Genomic DNA, 20044 nt, shown 5'->3' with positions numbered 1-20044 from the left:
ATATTCAGAAAAATTCTGATCTAATGAGACATTCAATTATAAAAGCACAAGTCATCATTTTGTTATTAGTAAAATTTCCATATATCTGTACATCATTATTTTGCTAGAATTATAAGCACAGGAAAACCTGCTTTATTAAAAATAGACAATTGTAAAATGATTATAAATCAATAAAAAATGTTAAAAAAAATTAAAAAAAAATGTTTTCCCAATGTCCATGATAATAGAGGAATAAAGTTGTTTTTTCTCTGAAAAAAAAATAGACAGATATTTTACTAAGCCTAATTTTCTTCTAATAATGTAGATAAGAAGCTCCACTGATATTTAGATTCTTCGCTGTTTGATATTTTCCACTTTATAAAACACTCAAAACCAATAAGCCCACAGGAGTAACTGTAAAATTAATAAAATTTGTATCACATAATGAGATCTAAAAAGCATATTAGGAAGGCAGTTTCTACCCTGTGCATGCAGGCTATCACCTCATCAGAATAAACCATAAGTAGTCTGAATTAAGGTTATAGATAGAATAATCAGATAGATTTTGGTCAGATACTAAAACCTAACCAGAAATAACGGTAACAAAGTATTATCAGGATACTAGTTGCAATGCAAACTAAAATGGCTGACCTCTCACTTTTCAGTAAAATCAATACCCAAGAATAAGCTTTTTTAGTGTTAATAAAATTTATTCTGCCAGTTAAAAAATAACAGCTTTATAGAACAATTTGAGTAACAAAATTAAAATGAAAGAATTGCATTATTAACTCAAAAAAATAAAATAAATATCCTTAAGCCCATGCTGATATAAATAAATGAGTGCATAAATAAATGGGGAGAAAGGACAGATCTTCCCTACAGAAAAATTCCAATTAATAAATGTAGATGGAATGAAGGAAACACAAGCCATTAGGTAAACACCACAATAATAACTATTGCAGGCAAACTCCACCAAAAGATGCTAAAACCAGTGGGTAAAAGTTTGAGGAGTATCTCCCCCAAGATATTTATCAATTACAATGGGAAAAATGGTAACTTTACAATGGAAAAACCCAGCAGACACCACCTCAACTAAGTGATTAAGGTTAACATCCCCAGTAACATGACATAGTGACATCATATGCTCCCTGGTAGGATGTACTGAAAAAGATGTAATATCCCTTCCAAGGCATTCTTGCCAAAAATGGACAACCTCAGTCAAATCATGAGAAAATGTCAGACAAACCCAAAGTGAGAGAGAAACTACAAGACAACTGACCAATACTTTTCAAAAGTGTCAACGTCATGAAAGACAAAGAAAGACTGAGAACTGTCACCGATGAGAAGAGACCAAGGAGACACACCAACAAAATGCAATGTGGGTCAAGAGAATGAGAAGACAAACCACAGACTGGGAGAAAGCGTTTGCAAAACACACATCTGATAAAGGACTGTTATCCAAAATATACAAAGAACTGTTAAAACTCAATAATAAGAAAATCACCAACCTGATTTTAAAATGGGCAAAGGATCTGAACACATACCTCTTCAATGAAATATACAGATGGCAAATAAGCAAATGAAAAGATGTTCAACATCATATGTCATCAGTGAAATGCAAATTAAAACAAAGATATACTACTACACACCTACTAGAATGGCAAAAATCCAGAACACTGACACCACCAAATGCTGGAGAGAATGTGGAGCAACAGGAACTCTCATTCACTGCCCACAAGAATGCAAAAACAATATGGCCACTTTCAGACAAGTTGGCAGTTTCTTACAAAATTAATCACCTTTTTTATTGAAGTATAGTCAGTTTACAATGTTGTGTTTAATTTCTGGTGTATAGCATAGTGACATTTGTGTGTGTGTGTGTGTGTGTGTGTGTGTGTGTGTGTATATTCCTTTTCATATTCTTTTTCATTATAGGCTATTACAAGGTATTGAATTTAGTTTTCTGTGCTATACAGTAGGACATTGTTGTTTATCTATTTTATATGTAGTAGTTAGTATCTGCAAATCCCAAACTCCCAATTTATCCCTCCACCCTTCTTTCCCCCGCTAACCATAAGTTTGTTTTCTATGTCTGTGAGTCTGTTTCTGTTTTGTAAATAAGTTCATTTGTGTCATTTTTTAAAAAACACATATAAGTGATATGGTAATTTTCTTTCTCTTTCTGGCTCACTTCACTTAGGATGATGATTGCCAGGTCCAACTATTTGCTGAAAATGTCATTATTTTATTCTTTTTATGGTTGAATAATATTCCATTGTATGTGTGTAGTTATATGTATCACATATTCTTTATCCAATCATCTCTCAGTGGACATTTAGGTTGCCTCCATGCTTTGGCTTTTGCAAATAGTGCTGCTATGAACACTGGGGTGCATGTATCTTTTTGAATTAAGAGTTCCCTCCAGATATGTATGCCCGACAGTAGGACTGCTGGATCATGTAAGTTTATTTTTAGCTTTTAAAGGAATCACCATACTGTTTTCCATAGCAGATGCACCAAACTACATTCCCACTAACAGTGTAGGAGGGTTCCCTTTTCTCCACAGCCTCTCCAGCATTTATTGTTTGTGGACTTTTTAAATGATGGCCATCCTGACTGGTGTGAGACGGAACCTCATTGTAGTTTTGATTTGTATTTCTCTGGTAATTAGCAACATTGAGCACTTTCTCATGCGCCTAACTGGCCACTTGTATGTCTTCACTGGAGAAATGTTTGTTTAGGTCTTCCACTCATTTTTTGATTAAGTTGTTTTTTTGTTATGGCATTGTATGAGCTGTTTGTATATTCTGGAAATTAAGCCCTTATCAGTCGCATCATTTGCAAATATTTTCTCCCATTCCATAGGTTGTCGTTTTGTTTTGCGTATGGTTTCCTTTGCTGTGCAGAAGCTTATAAGTTTAATTAGGTCCCATTTGTTTATTTTTGCTTTTATTTCTATTGCCTGGGTGGACTGCCCTAGGAGAACAGTGCTAAGACTTATGTCAGGGAATGTTTTCCTATGTTTTCTTCTAGGAGGTTTATAGTGTCTCATCTTATGTTTAAGTCTTTAAACCATTTTGAGTTTATTTTTGTGTATGGTGTGAGGGAGCATTCTAACTTCAATGATTTACATTCCGCTGTCCAGCTTTCCCAACATCACTTGAAGAGGCTGTCCTTTCTCCATTGTATATTATTGCCTCCTTTGCCAAAGATTAATTGATCAGAGATGTGTGAGTTTATTCCTGGGCTCTCTTTTCTGTTCCATTGATCCATATATCTGCTTTTGTGCCAGCACCACCCTGTTTTGATTACTATAGCTCTGTAGTATTACCTGAAGTCTGAGAGGGTTATTCCTCTAGCTTCGTTCTTTTTCTTCAGTATTGGTTTGGCAATTCTGGGTCCGCTCTGATTCAATATAAATTTTAGGATTATCTGTTCTAGTACTGTGAGAAATGTCCTGGGTAATTTGACAGGGATTGCATTAAGTCTGTAGATTGCTTTGGGTACTATGGCCATTTTAAAAATATTAATTTTTGCAATCTAAGAGCATGGGATATCTTTCCATTTCTTTAAATCATCTTTAATTTCCTTAATTGGTGTTTTATAGTTCTCTGCATATAAGTCTTTCACCTCCTTGGTCAGGTTTATTCCAAAATATTTTTTTGACGCAATAAAGTTACACATATTCTTACCATACAATCCAGCAATCGTGCTCCTTGGGATTTAACCAAAGGAGTTGAAAGTCTATGTCCACCCAAAAACCTGCACATGAATGTTTATGGCAGCTTTACTCATAACTACAAAAACTTGGAAGTAATCAGGATGTCCTTCAGTAGATGAATGCATAAATAAACTGTAGTACATCCAGAAAATGGAGTATTTACTCAGCACTACAAAGAAATTAGCTATCAAGCCATGAAAAGATATGAAGGAACTTTAAATGCATATTACTAAGTGAAAAAAGTCAATCAGAAAAGGCTACATACAGTATGATTCCAACTATATGACACTCAGAAAGGGCAAAACTATGGAGATAGTACAAAGATCAACTGCTGCCAGGGGTTAAGGGGAGAGAGGGATTAACAGGCAGAACATAAAGAGTGTTTTTAGGGTAGCAAAACTATTCTGGATGATATTATAATGGTGGATACCACTCATTTATACATTTGTCCAAACCCACAGACTGTACAACACCATAAGTGAACCCTTATTAAACAATGGACTTTGAATGATAATGATGTGTCAATGTAGGTTCTACTGTAACAAACATACCACACTGGTGACTGGTGTGGGATGTTGATAGTGGAAGAGGCTGTGGGGTGTGGGGCAGAAGGAATATGAGAACTCTTTGTATTTTCCACTCGATTTTGTTTTGAACCTAAAACTGCTCTTAAAACTAAAACTCTGCTTTTTAAAAATTGCAAAGTGGGATCCTGGATTATAAACCCTGGAACAGGGAAAGGAAATTAGGGGGAAAACATGTTAACTTCCTGGATTTGATCATTGTACTATGACTAAGTAAACTGTTAATATTAGGGGAAGCTGATGGAGAGGGTGTGGAGGAAAGGGGACTCTCCTATACTGTTGGTGGGAGTGTAAACTGGTGGAGTCATTATGGAAAACAGTATGCAGATTCCTCAAAAAACTAAAACTAGAGTTGGCATATGATCCAGCAGTCCCACCCCTCAAACTAGAGAAAACTCTAATTTGAAAAGATACAAGTACCACAATGTTCACAGCAGCACTACTTACAGTAGCCAAGACATGGAAGAAACCTAAATGTCCATCGACAGATGAATGAATACATATGATACACAAGATATGGTATATATACAATAGAATACTATTCAGTCATAAAAAAGAATGAAATAATGCCATTTGCAGCAACATGGATGGACCTAGAGATTATCATACTAAGTGAAGTAAGTCAGACAGAAAGATAAATATCATATGATATCACTTATATGTGGAATCTAAAAAATGACACAAATGAACTTATTTATAAAACAGAAACAGACTCACAGACATAGAAAACAAACTTATAGTTACAATAAGGGGAAAGGGTGGGGGAGGGATAAATTAGGAGTTTGGGATTAACAGATACAGACTACTACGCATAAAAGAGATAAACAACAAGGTCCTACTGTATAGCATACAGAAATATATTCAATATCCTGTAATAAACCATAATGAAAAAAATAAAGCTTCTAAAATCCTTTTTAAAAACATTAGGGAAAGCTGAGTGAAGGATATATGTGAACTCTGTACTATTTTTTGCAGTAAAGTCTAAAGTCATTTCAAAATTAAAAGTTTTTAAAATTAGAGCCATAATTTTAGTTTAAACAAAATAAACTACCATTTCTTCAAAAAACCTTTATTGTCCATGAAGTATAATATGACAAGGCATTATCTTATAAATGAGACCACCTGTAGCAAAGTCCTTCTGGCATTTAAATAATTATATGTTAACAATATTGTTACTAATACAATTAACACTAAGTGCCACACATTTTGTTCTAATTACTCTATGCTGTAGTTACTACAACCTCCATTTGATAGGTGAAAAAACTGATTACCCAAAGTCACTTAATTAGTGACACAGTTGTGATTTCAGCTTCAGAATCTAGGAACTCAACCACAATCCTATATTGCTTCTCAAAAACAAAAGTAGTGGTAGTAGTAGTAGCAAAAACAGCAAAAATGATAATAATAATGACAATGATGATAATAATAATAATATAATAACAATAATAAACCAGCAAAATACATTAAAGTTAGCCCTTGGATAAGATCATTTTGACCTACATCACTTTCATTCTATAGCAGAGTATTGTAACAGGTAAGTGCCAATGTTTTTACTAATACATAATTGTTATGGAAAGAAATGCTAATTTGAGCATATAATGGTTGAGGGTAAAAAGTTACCTTCTGTTTTTCTCTATAATCTTCTCCTTCAAACTTGTATAAACTTTGTTCAGTGTCCATTCTAAAATTTCTCAGAGAAGACTCTCCCATTTTCTGCAAGCGTTCATTCATCTCTGCAGTCTAAAATTGAATGCATTGAAATTAGAAATTTATCACTGAAGTTACTTATAAAAACCTGTGGATTCTCTACCTTTTTAAAAATCAGTTTCTGACATGAAATATCCAGTCTGTTAATTTACAAGGTAAGAATGCAATGCTAACATCAAACTTGAACATAAATTTAATTTGCCCCAAGTATTTTAAATACTTAAATGGTTCTTATGAAATGTTCTCATTTAGGCTTTCTTTAAAATCTTTTATCATTGAAGATGTAGCCATTACTATTTTAACCATAAAGGCAAACTTGGATTAAACAACATTTTGCACACTAATATGAAACATACTAACACAAGATTGCTCAAAATTCAACATATGGTCTCAGATATATGAAAAGGTGCTCAATATCACTAATCACCAGGGACATGCAAATCAAAGCCACAATGAGATATCATCTCACACCTGTTAGAATGGCTATTACCAAAAAGACAAGAAATAACAAGTGTTAGTGAGGATGTGAAGAAAAAGGAACCCTTGTGCACTATTGGTGGGACTGTAAATTGGTACAGCCACCATGGAAAGCAGTATGGAGGTTCCTCAAAAAAATTAAAAACAGAACTATCATACAATCCAGCAATTCCACTCTTGGATATTTATCTGAGGGAAATAAAGACACTAACTAGAAAAGATACCTGCACCCCTATGTTTGTTGCATTATTTACAACAGCCAAGGCATGGAAACAACCTAAGCGTCCACTGATGGATGAATGAATAAAGAAAATGTGGTGTCTATGTATACAATGGAATATTACTCAGCCATAAAAGAAGGAGATCCTGCCATTCATGACAACATAGATGGAACTTGAGGCTATTATGCTAAGTGAAATAAGTCAGACAGAGAAAGACAAATACCATATGATCTCACTGATATGTAGAATCTAAGAAAAAGAAAACCAAACTCACAGATACAGAGAACAGACTGGCTGGTTGCCAGAGGTGGGGGGTGGGAGGTCAGTTACAAAACAAAAAATCTTGGGGACGTAACATAAATATATGGATGAATATACATAGATACCTAGATATAGATCCTCAGAAACAGAAAAAATATAGTCTGAAAAGTAAATCCAACCAATTTATAGGAAATACAGTAAATAAGTAAACATGGTAAAATACCCCAGGGGGATGGAATCAGCAAAATCCAGACTGTGAGCACTCAAAAGGCAAATAATCCACTTTCTTCACCAAATAAATTATAAGGGAAATAATATATAAATGGAGGAAGAGCCTACAGATTAAAAAAAGATACAGATGACGGATCAACCAATGACAATGTATGGACCTTACATGCATTCTGATCTTTAAAAAAAAGAAACCTTTTTTTAAAAGCATTAGCTATTTATGAGATAACTGGAAATATGAATACTACTGGATATTTGATGTTAAAGAATTTTGGGGGGTTTTCAGGTGGGATAATGCCATAATGATTATGTTTTTAAAGAGTTCTTATATTTTAGATATATATAGTGAAATATTTACAGCTGAAATGACATGTCTGAGATTTGCTCCAAGATAATCCAGGGAAGGAGGAAGATGAACTGGGAGTGTGAATGGGGCAGAACTGGTTGATGGTTGTTGGAAATGGATGATAAATACATGGGGGTTCATTACACTATTCTGTATACCTTTGCTTATGTTTGAAATTATCCATAATAATTTGTGAAAAAAAGGAAAATTCAACACAAAATCGCAATATTCCAAAACAGCTTATTATACTTTAACAAATAATGCTTTAATATTTAATGAAATGTTCACAAAAGACTTTGAGGTAACACAATGTATCAGTAGACAATTTCAAATCCCATGCAAAAAAAAAAAGGTTATAAAAATGCAGTCCTGATATATGTGATTAAACACAAAATTTATTTGACTTTAAAGTAAATACCAACATTGTAAGCATGAGGTATAAGGTCATTCAGTTTCAAACTCTGGTTCTTAGTCTTTCTCATCAAAAATTAAACTAAATAAATTCTGAATTACTTGTGGATATAAATCTACAAATTCTTATAGAGAATATCAGTCGTTTGAAACATGCATTTGAAACAACACAATACAATAAGCACACACACTGAAGTATGCTGATCTTAAATCCATCGTGAAAACAAAATGCCATTTTAACTAACCTTCTTTTCCCCTCTTTCCAGAAGAGTTGTGATATCTTCATCTGTCAGCTCACTTTCTTTAGAAGCAAAAACATGGGTGGCTCCATGACGTATCATTTGCAACATTTCCTCTTTTGCCATCTTGTTAGACTGCTGGTCAATGAGTCTTCCTAATAATAAAAATAAAAGTTGTATATATTCAGTGATATTCCAGAGAAAGCAGAGCATAATGGTTCTAAACAGACAATACATTTAACCATAAGTAAAGTTTTGTAACAGAAAATTAGTGAGCTTTAAAGTAATTTTTAATGAACAACTCTACAAGTTTTTCTTCTACCATACCTTCTATTCAATATGAATTTCCTTCTGTAAAATTCAGTCAAAACATAGGACAGAAAGAAACATTTTTTATGTTCAAACTTCATTTCACAGGTCAAACTTCTCTGTATGAAAAGGCATCTTCTAATACAGGTTTTCAAAATTTTAAACCAAACATTTTATCTGCTAAATAATATCAAGTACTTCAAGAGACATGCCACTGACATTCAACTATAAGCCAGTGATGTTCACCTACCTACTCCATATACTGAATGCAAGGCTTCGAAATAGGAAGATTTAAATTAGCATTTTTTAATTGACTTTTTTCTGTCACTAAATTTGCAGATTTTGGTCAATTTTCATTAAAAGTAATCTCCTTTGAAGAAAACTGCATGTGCTTTTTGCAAAAAAAAAAAAAAGCCTAATTAAGTTTATACATATAAATACCTTGCTGTATGACAATCGAGTCAAGTCTCAGTTTTATCTCAGCTCTTTCAACAATCCTTTCTTCAACAGTGTTGTCCGTAATGAGACGAAACACACGTACTGGCTTCTTCTGACCGATACGATGTGCCCGATCCTAGTAGAAAGAATCCTAATGTAAGACACTGGGTATTCTGAATAACTCTGGATACAGTGTGTGGTATAGCCATCATATGCTATAAAATTCTGAAAATAAAATTAGTTCCTGATCTCTCTAGACCTGCCAGTTTTGAAAGGAGGATAATGAATATTAAGAATATCTAACCCTGGGAACAAAGAAATCTGCAAATATTCTACCATGCCATGAATGGAAACTTCCAGAAGGACAACAGACAAGGCCCCTTTAAGATGAGGACTAAAGGGAGCTGAAAGCTTCTGGATTAAGTTACTAAGTAACTTTAAGCCACTAAATACAAACACCTTCTACACTAGAGCAAGGAGTTTTTTAAGTGAGGGGCAAAGTAGTTAACAAGGGTTGCTATGGTGGCAAAAGTCAGCTTTCCCTCATCAGCAAGCAGTTCTTTCTGTTTACTGAGGCAATTCAGGAATCTATAGTAAAGGGTCATAAAAATTAATAGGATATTAATACCCTTACTATATGGTCTAGAATTGGTCCTATGGTTTATAGTTGGTAAAGGTGACAGGTGGCAAGTTCTGATAACATAAAAACAACTAGGGGGAGTGTTTTTAAAACACAGAAGCTGCCAGAGCAAATAGGTGAAGGGAGGAGGGGAGTCGAGAAAAAAAAAAAAATCAAAGAAACAAGGTTCAAAACAGTCCTTGTATTGAATGTAAAAACACCGGAGCCCAGTAACAGTTTCGAAGCAGCGCACCGAAAGAGAACACAACACCCCTACATATATTTACATTTCAAACTCAAATCAGTAAATTGTGAAAGATCAGCTATATTCTAACACTTTTAAGGAAATGAAGCGTTATCAATAGGTTTTCCAGTTCAGTAACACTGCAACTTACTGGGGCTTACTCCTACTTAGTCACATCAAACAGGAAGTTCAGTACCACGCTAAAGTAGTAATAATTATGCCAAAGCATGTTGATTTTAAACTGTCCCAATGGTCAATATTTTTCAATTCTCTATTACAAAAGAAAAGGAAGAACTTCTAGGGTATGCCTCATCATTGGCATATAACTTTAATTGTTTCCAAAGACAGTCAATTGTCCCACAAATTCTCAAGATTTTGAATGCATAGCTGTTTTGTATCTGTTTTACTTCTGAAATTATATTGATCTTAAAATGTGAGTCACAATGACTGAAGTTAGAGCTCTAGTTCAATAAATGACACCATGATGAAAGATAACAGACAGCTCTCTGAAATTTTTTTAAAAGGTAGAATAGTTTCTGATGGTGTCCTTAGGTAGCAAATGTTTTCCTGGAATATATTCCTTTGTTACCTTTTTACCTTCTGGCCCCAACTGTTTTATTACAAAAGTTAAAATTCTACCTCTCCCAATTTCAATGCTAAGGATTTTAATATATTCAGTTGTTAAGCAGCATAATATTGAGAGATTAATTTTTAAGCCTTTTTCACTAAAACATATGTATGTGTCCTCTTCAATACTCAGGAATGAGAAAAAAATGACATTTCTGTTTCATGATAAAAGCCAAAATTGGCACACAAATTCTATAGTTGAATTTGGGGTGCATTTGTTTATTTTCATTCCATTTGTCTTTGCACTTAGCACAGCCAACTCTGTTTTCCAGGAAAATCTATTATAACATCTACAAAACCTCCCCCAAATTGTTGTTATCCTTTTATCATTAATTATTTTTGTGCCCTATAAATAACAATAGTTTTCTGAGCTAAGATACATTTCCGACATCATTAGAAATTACTAACCATAGCTTGCAGGTCAACCTGTGGATTCCAGTCTGAATCATACAGTATAACCACATCAGCACTTGCCAAGTTAATTCCGAGGCCTCCAGCCCTGGTACTCAGCATAAAGATGAACTTGCTACTATTAGGAACATTAAAGGCCTCTATTGCTTCCTTTTTTTATTAAGATTGACACAGGAGATGGAAGAAAAAGAGAGAAAAATCAAATTATACTACCAGAGTCCTTAAGAAAAAAATATACATTTTTTAACATGCATGCTCAAAACCCCACTTTTTAGAATAATACTTTATAATATTCTTTTTTATAATATTTTAATAATATTCTTTATAATACTCTTCCATCTTCAAAAATATTTAAGCATCTATCTATAAACTGTACTATGTGAATTGCTATAAAAAGTATATTACATAAAGTTCTAATCTTTAGAAGCTTACATCAATAAAGACAAAGAACAATCACAAAGACAAATTTAACTAAGCAAGTAATAAATTATTTAAATTATTTTAAAACAATAATAGTGAAAATGTTTTAATTGAGTGAGAGTTGAAATATATCTAGGGGGTAAAAGTGTCAGAAATCTCAACTTCATTCCCATTAGTTTATGAAGGATTAATAAAGAAGATATAGTTTAGAAGACCAATCAAGAAAGAAAAAGGTTTAGAAATGGGAATGAGAGCAACAGATAAAGGGGGAGGTAAGTAAACTTATTTCCACATGGTGAAAAGGGGCAGACAGGGAAGTAATGAGGAAAATTAGGAAGGTAATCCAGGCATATTTAGTAAAGAGTCTTAAAAATTAATAGGATGTTAATATCCTTACTATATAAAGATCTCATACAAATTAGTTTGAAAAAAACACTAAAACCCCAAAAGAAAAATGAGAAATATAAAAGAGCAGACAATACACAGAAGAACAAATACAAATGGCTAATAAACACAAGAACAATGTTCAATCTCACTAGTAACTCAATAAATGCAAATTAAAACAACATAATACCATTTTTTGAAGATTAAAAAAATGATAATACTCAATGTTGACGAGGGGGCGGTGAGACGGGCACTCTCATACATTGCTGCTGGGAGTGTAAATTGGTACAACCTTTCTGGAAAGCAATTTGGCAATATGCATCAAGAGTCTTAAAAGTGTTCATACCCTTTGACCCAGTAATTCCACTTCTAGGAATTTATCCTAAGGAAATAATCAGAGATGGGCATAAAGATTTATGCATAAGGATTTTTACTTACGCATTATTTATAATAGTGAAAAATTGGAAACAACCTAAATGATCAACAATAGGGGGATAAATTATTTATAGTATGTCCCTAGGATGAAATATTACATTCAAATTATTCTTAACAATGATTTTTTTTACTCACATAGTACAACTTAACTGAGTAAAAAGTGCAGTGTATAGCATATAATATCAATTACTTATATATGTTATAATGCACAAAAAGATTGGCCAGAAATACTTCTTTTTTCCAAATTTCCTTGGCAATCATATATTACTTTTATAATCACAAAATACAGGAAGTTCTATTTTTTAAGAATGGTCAAAAGTTGCAGGCAGAGAAGGTGACTCTGCCGCAGCCCGCACAGCAGGTAGAGGGGCGGTACAGAAAGCAGCATGGTGTAGTGAGAGGCAATCGGTGTAGAGGAAATAGCAAAAACCTGGGCGTGAATCATAACTCTACCATTTATTACACATGTGGTTCTCAGCAAGCATTTAACCTCTCTGAGACACAGTTTCAAATGGAGAAAATTATGCCAATACTTTACTGGGCTGCTGGGAGAATTCAACTGAACTGTAAGTTGCCTAGCTTATAGTCGTTGCTTGATAAATGTTAGTTCCTTTCTCTATAAAAGCAAAGAGGCCAATAAGTAAAGGTGACAGGGACTGGCTGAATTTAGCTGCAGCAATGGAGAAAGGGCAAATCTGAGGGCTAATGAGAAAGAATTGCTTATTATTCTAGTTGCTGGCAAACAACTAGAATAAAGACTCAAATGAGGTCTTCCCCTTCTTATTGGGAAAATAGATGAAATGCTTGTCTGAACAACAACATCATGGGAAGACAGGACATTTCCAAAACAAAATGAACAGCTCGCACTCTGCTGTATCTAAAGTCAAAACATGCAATTCAAAGTCTCTGAAGGGAGAACATTATTTGACATTTTAAGAAGCCAGATAATTTGGGCATAATTAGGTAATGTCCATATTGTTCATGAGCAGAGAGATTAGTCAGAAATGCAAATTAACTATTCGAGATCGGAAAGCACCTACTCTTCTGCCTTCAATTCATCTTCATTCCAGAAGAAAGGCCATCTTGAATTGTACTCAATGGCCTATGCTTAAGGTGGATTTGGAGAAATTCATTCTCAGGAATAAATTAGTAAAAGCCCAATAAAGCTTCAAGTTACCATTTCAGAGAGTAAAACGTTATAGAGCAGGGAACAATGTAAGCTTTGAAACATCCCCACATTTATAAATATTACAACTGTTTCCCCACAGGGGGCAGCAGGGAAACCCTTAATGTGAAAAGGGCCTGCGCTCCTGCTGTGACACTACGGTATATGACAGCCAGGTTTCACTAAGGAAGCACACAAGGGATGGAGTGCCCACTGTAGGTATGGAAGGAGAGGGACACAGGCTGAGAGTCTCTGTGGCCTGAGAAAGGGTCCTAGAACTGAGAGGTAAAAAGGCCCATGTGCAATTTCATGACCTGTGGTCTCTACGTACTGCACAGTACAAAAACTGTGTTCATATCTATTATATCCAATGATCCTCACAACGTTGTCAGGAAAACAGAAGCCTAGGCATTAATATTACCCTTACACTACACAGTTACAGATACTGAGGCTCAGAGGATTAAATAGCTTGCACACACTACATAGTGGTGGAGCTGGTGCTAAAATTCAGGTCTTCTGAAACCAAGTTCAAATGCATTTTCCACTATACCATGAAATCACGATCTCTGCCCAGAGCATGAGTATAGACTTAAAACAGAGGCCAAAGACAGAGCCCTAAAGGATCACAGAAAAGAGAAGATAAATTAGCAAAGCCCTCGCCCAAAAAAAGTGCTTTAAAGGGTTTAAAATACATTAGACCCCTGACATTCATGAGAAATAATCTAAAAATCTTCAAGAATTTCCAAATTAGAGAAAGATACTGGGTGCTAGGTAGGCTTCCTCACTAGCTACGGGACTCATTTCTGCACCACAATCATTTGGTATTCCAAGATCCAAATGCGTGATAAGCACCTACACCTCTGTTGTTCCATTGCAGTTTTACAAAATTTCTATAGGACTGAGATTATTCCCTTTACATACTGTCTCATGAGTTCTTAGGGTTGCTCATAAAATGAAAAAATCTCAATTGTTAAACTCCACGAATGGCGAGGGTCTACTGTAGGAGGCAAATCAAGAAAAGAAAATGACATAGAATCGGGGGTCAAAGAGTACGTTGAGGAACAGTAATTCAAAGGTCAGAGACAGCAGTGGTTAGATGAGTGAGAATGTCTTTGAAGACCTTGGAAAGAATGATTCATAAAGAGTCAGTGTAATGGAAGTCCAGCTGAAGATCTGAGAGAGAGGTGGTAGCGACAAATTCAATGCACCCAGCTAAAGAAAAGGGCAAAATTCAAAACTACCTAATGATGAGAAACATAGCTTAACTGAATTCTCATTTTTGAAATCTTGTTTTATTTTCTCTTCCTCACCTCTCTTTCTTCATGTGGGGTTTGTCCATCCAGTCGACAATACTCATAACCACGCCACATACAATAATCCTCCAAAATGTCCAGCAAGCGAGTCATCTGGCTAAAAATGAGAACCCTTGAACCTAAAACATTTCACCAAAAAAAAGCAAGTTATTCCACCTGTGTAAAACTAACTTGAAAGTTACAAAAATAAAACATCCTAAGCAATATAAATACATAGCACATGAACATTCCATTAAACACACACACACACACACCTCTTCAAGGGATACTACAGAATTACGCATTTCTTGAGTTATGCATTTTTAAAGCCTTCAAAACCCTCCACACACATTGAAATCATTTAAAGTCTGCCTTTATTCTGCCCTGAAGATGTTTCTACTCTCTCATCCTCAGTAGATACGCCCATACTGGTCCAAGCTTCTCTTCCTAATGCACAAGTCTGTCATGTCACTGTCCACAACCAAATCTTCTATGACCATATCCCACCGCCTTCAAAATAGTCCAAACTCCTTAAAACATAGTTGAAAAGGCCTTTTGTAATTTGGCCCCATCCATCTTCCCAGACTCATCAACTACCACTCTATCCAAATACCAACAGCTCCGCACTCCCTTCTTTCACACCTCTGCTTCACTGCCCTGGAAATCCCTTCCCTTCCTTTCTCTCATGGTTTACTCCTACACATTCTCCAGTGCTACCCTCAAACGTCATCTTTGTGAAAACTTCCCCAAGTCCCAATCTCTCAGCACTGATCACAAAGAGCTGTAACTATTCCCCCTCACTTCACTGTGAGCATCTACAAGGCAAGGACAGTTGTCTCACGCATCCTTGTATATCCAGCCCGTAGGACAGTTCCTAACAAACAGTAAGGATTCAACGATGTCTGCAGAACAAGTGGATGAGTGAATGACGAGTGATTATGCAAAATGTTATTCATATACAATCTTAAATTATTTCATGTTAATTTGAGGATTTGTAACTCACCCTGTTCTTTAAGTTTGGCCAACAGTTTATCAAGAACTACCATTTTACCACTGTTGCTAACGATGTGCTCATCAGTGGTATAGGGTGGACCAGGTTCAGCACCATCAAACAGGTAAGGATGATTACAACACTTTCGAAGCTGCATCAGAATGTTTAAGAGTCGCATCTTGTCCATTTTGCCAGCAGAGTTTAAAACATCAATATCTTTCATCAGGATCTTGGTATACCTAAAATTTTATACTATAATTAATCATCGACTATTAAAAAAGCTTAATGCCATCAAGAAATGTCCCTTTGGTGACCAGCTTAGATTCCTGTTTAAAGATAAATAAAAAGATTTGATTTGAGACTAAATCTGATCAGCAAAACCAAGAAACTAGTGAAGATTTGAACATTTTAACTTGTATGTTGCCTATTAACCTGTTTCCTCCTGCTTTATCCATTGCTAGAAATTTCCATCAGCTGATGACAATTCAGATAACTACATCTGATAATTATTTAATAACTACAATATTTGCTGAAAGTTGGTATCCAACTTTTACTGTTTGAGCTAAAAACAATTTCTTATACCTGTCTGTACAGGTCATTTTTTTCTGATCCTATAAACATTTTTATTATCTTTTCCAGACCTTCACCCAGCTGAAAACAGACCTATGTATCCTCCTGGACAGTCATAATATTTCATTATAACCACAGCCAACCTGTACTGAGTGCCAGTGCCAGGTATGTGAATCATCTTGTTAAATCTTCACAATTCCAAGATAAGTACTAGGGTCACCCCCATCTAATAGACAGAAATTCAGGCAGCTAAAAGAAGTAAAACAACTTATTCAGAGCCAAAGAAAGGGACAAATCCAGGGTTTGATCTTATGACTGAGTCCAGAGACATATACTCTTCACCACTACCAGATACTGGCTTCAATAATAGAGAATTCACTATATAAGTGAACTAGTATCATTTATATAAGCAACATTTTGTTAACATGTCTAATTTATGATTCCTTGTGACTCCTCATGTCAATTTCCTGCTCTGTTGGTATTTATCAAACTATTCCAGTTTCTATTTTTGTAATATCCACATCGCTGATATTTTCATTCATCTTATTATTACTTGTCATTATTATCATTATTACTATTTTCATTGATGGAAAAAGCAACAATAACAAATGTGCCAGTGACATTATCCCCTTTAACTCCGACATCATCTCTATAACCTAAGTATTATTATCCCCATTTTACAGAAGGGACACTGAGGTTACATAACTTGTCCAAACTAAATACCTACTAAGAGGCAAAGCATGGACTCAAACACAGGTCTATAGATGTCCAGGTCCATGCTCTTTCCTAAAGGTTAAATAAAATACTCCTCAATTTTCTATAAAAATATTTGGACTACATAACTTGGCATTTAAACATAAAATGTAATTTATGAACTAAAGGCACAATTGAACCACTACAAAGCTAATTTTTAATAAATCCTTATACATAAATAAATTCTAATGGAAATAAAATAGCTCACCATTCTCGCTGCATTTTACTCAGTCCCAAGTAAATCTTGATTTCCTTTTTAGGGGGCAGGCTCTTCTCTACATCAGTTTTTATACGACGTAACAAAAATGGTTTCAAAACCTAAGAAGTGATAGTTTTTATAAAAGTTTATAAAACATTCAATGTTATAAGCCATTTATTTCATCGACAACACCCTAATGTGAAATTTACTTCCCACTGTATAATCTGAAAAACACTACCAACACCAGCTGCTAACTTTCTTGGTAAAAAAGAACCAAGTAATGGCCCATTAGAAAATCAGAGTAGGGGACCTAAATTAGACATTCATGATCTGATGGCACAAAAGACATTAAAAATTAAGACAACAAGATTACTGACTACTGAAGACGTAAAAAATAACCTTTTAAAAAAATTTGCTGTCGTATAAGATTTTTAAACCTTAGAGGAAATCTGAGGTCAGAGTAGATTGGAAGGTCTCTAAAAGTGAAATAAAAATTCAGTTCATTTCAAAATGGTTAAATATGTAAATGAGGAGAAAATGCTTCAATGTTAAGAAAGATGTGAATGAACAGAGAGAAAACATGAAATAATCAGTGTACACCTGCAAGGCAGATTCTATCACAAGGGAAAAAAATCTGTAGAGTACCTGCAATGTACCAGACACTGCACCATGAACTTTATTTTACATAAGAGTATTAAATCCTTACAATAAATCTTTTGAAGGAAATGTGATTATTTCAATTTTAGTAATGTCACCAGTCACTTTGCCAGTAAGTGGTAGAAGCAGAATTCAAACCCAGATTAGGCTGATTCTACAGCCAGCTCAGTCCCTGAGTAGCTGTTATGAGCTGGGCAAGTTGCTTAGCTTTTCCAAGCCTGTTTCCTCATCCATTCATCAAAAATACATTTTTGGTATATGCCCAGGCCAAGCATTTTTAAATGGAGATAAAGATACCTACTTTCAAGGCTGCTGTGACAGTCTGTGGTCGTGCCGTGTAGGGCTTGACCATGGCGAGTAAACTGCAGCTATTATTATTAAAGTTACATGAGAGGTAAGGAAAAGGGAAGTGCAAAAGAAGACTTCTGGTTTCCTGTTTGGGCCTCTTAAATTTGTCTAAGAGGCATTTTTAAGAGTTTAAACTGCCTGTGAGACATTTAGGTAGAAGACTCAGAAGGCAGAGGGACATGTAAATCTAGCTTAGGCGAAAGATAAGGAGAGAGAAATCTGGAAGTTGTAAGCTTCGAGTGGTAGCTGAAACTATGGGAGTGGACCCCCAGGGAGGACATGTATGAAAAAGAAAGTCAAAGACAAAGCCCTACAAAATAGGAAACTTTCAGGGACAGAAAAAGAAAAGCCTGTAACAGGGACTGAATCGAGTAGTGAAAGAGGTTAAGAGAAAATCCATTCCATAGCCCGGATACTAAGCAGGAAAGCACTTCAAGCAGGAGTGGCTAGCGGTGCTAAACATTAGAGAGAAGCCAGGAGGCTGACCAAAGGGTATACCCTGAACCCAGCAACCGAAAACTCACAAACACTTGTGAGACAAGCTTCAGTTGTATTTAATGGATAAAAGTCAGTGGTCAGTGGATCCAGGAGTGAATCGGACCCACTAGAGACAGAGTAAGCAGCGCCCAGGGCTGCCCGAGTTCCCGCTGTCAGAGGCCCAGCGGTGCTACAACCTGTGTTACAAGATTCTTAGAAGACCTGTCCTCTACTCCTCTTCTGCATTCTCACAATAAATTCTCCATTACGCAACGTCATTTGTTTCTTGACTTGTTCTGTTTAACTCTAAACAAATATTGACAGCACGAATGACTGTTAGGGCTTCAAGTCAATAAACGTCTAACGAGCAGTTACTCCGGCTCAAGCGCACGGGGCACAGTGCAGGGGAAAACAGACGGGACCTCTGCCACACCAAGGGTACATTTTGCCAGGATCGGAGGAGAGAGAGAGAGTGGGACAATATGTTGTCGTTTTTTTTTTTAATTTGTAAAGAAGGCTTGAGATGCTTATTAAAAATAGCAGACAAAAAAATAGTGAAACGCTTCTATAGCCACTTCCACACAAAACTCCGCTGAGCCAATTAAAAAAGTTATAGGTGTACATCTGAAAAAAGAGTGACTAGGAGATTTGGTGGTGGAGATAGAGAGGATAAACCAATGTCTCAGAAAGCTTAACTAGCAAGGGAATAAATGAGAATCATAGCTACAGAGGGACACTGTGTTGAGGGAGTAATGTTTTGTATATACGTGAGGGTGGGTGGGTCTCAGTGTGGGTTAGGACTTAATGACGGAGATACTTGAGTATGCTTACATGTTGAGGGAAAAGAACCAATACGGAAGGAGAGGTAGAAAATTCAGTCAATAAAAAGGATAAGTCAAGGGGAAAGGTCCATATGGAAACAAGAAAAGTTGAGATCCAGGGTTTGTGTTGGAAGGATTAGCCATTGCCCAGAAAAAGAAGACTTCTTCTACTCAAACAGAAGGTAAGAAGCACAAATACAGCTAACCTTGGAAGATGGATATCCTTGAAGGAGTTCCTAGCTAAGGACTTCCATTTTCTCTTTGAGAAAGGAGTGATGTTCCTTGCTGAGAAAGGAAGAGGGCAAGGAAGACCTGGAGAAGAAGTCTTGGGGAGATTGGGGAAAGTCTGAAATAGCTGTTATACAAGAAAAGGGAAAGGATGCTGAAGAAGGCCATGTTGAAGGCTCACCAACATTGTCAAATCCCAGCTTATGTTAGGGTAACAAAACCACGGTGGTTCCAACCTGTACGGTGGGTGTAATCTTTATCAGCTGAGCAGCCCCAGTACAGAGCAGGTCACTCTGCTCATAAGGGGTAAAAGTAGAATTCTAACCCAGAGGACAGAGACACAGTTACATAATTCCAGTTTAGGGCTTTTAGGGCAGAACTGGCAGGTCAAGAGAGCAAGGGAGTTTGAGATATTGGCCAAAATGGCTCAAGTGATAGCAAATGGGCTCTTTGCTGGGTACAGAAGAGGTAATAACAGAAAC

At 35.6% G+C, this 20044-nt stretch overlaps 1 protein-coding gene across 7 annotated transcripts in view; it reads right to left on the bottom strand.

The window, feature by feature from the left end:
* The window catches only part of SMARCA1 (SWI/SNF related, matrix associated, actin dependent regulator of chromatin, subfamily a, member 1), a 60884-nt gene that overhangs the window by 25129 nt on the left and 15711 nt on the right, over positions 1-20044 (bottom strand). For 6 of the 7 annotated variants that reach the window (XM_032474633.1, XM_032474635.1, XM_032474630.1 and 3 more), the window contains 8 exons: positions 17041-17150; positions 15522-15748; positions 14537-14658; positions 11973-12008; positions 10820-10972; positions 8925-9057; positions 8181-8329; positions 5905-6024 (listed from right to left, as the gene is read on the bottom strand). In XM_032474633.1, the coding sequence (XP_032330524.1) occupies positions 5905-6024; positions 8181-8329; positions 8925-9057; positions 10820-10972; positions 11973-12008; positions 14537-14658; positions 15522-15748; positions 17041-17150 (1050 nt within the window). The remainder of the gene's footprint in view (positions 1-5904; positions 6025-8180; positions 8330-8924; positions 9058-10819; positions 10973-11972; positions 12009-14536; positions 14659-15521; positions 15749-17040; positions 17151-20044) is intronic. The other variant, XM_032474634.1, reaches the window with a different exon arrangement.

The sequence above is a fragment of the Camelus ferus genome, chromosome X (genome assembly GCF_009834535.1).
Source record: "Camelus ferus isolate YT-003-E chromosome X, BCGSAC_Cfer_1.0, whole genome shotgun sequence".
Taxonomy (NCBI): Eukaryota; Metazoa; Chordata; class Mammalia; order Artiodactyla; family Camelidae; genus Camelus; species Camelus ferus.
The sequence above is the reverse complement of the archived record's forward strand: the minus strand, read 5'-3'. Positions and strand labels throughout refer to the sequence as shown.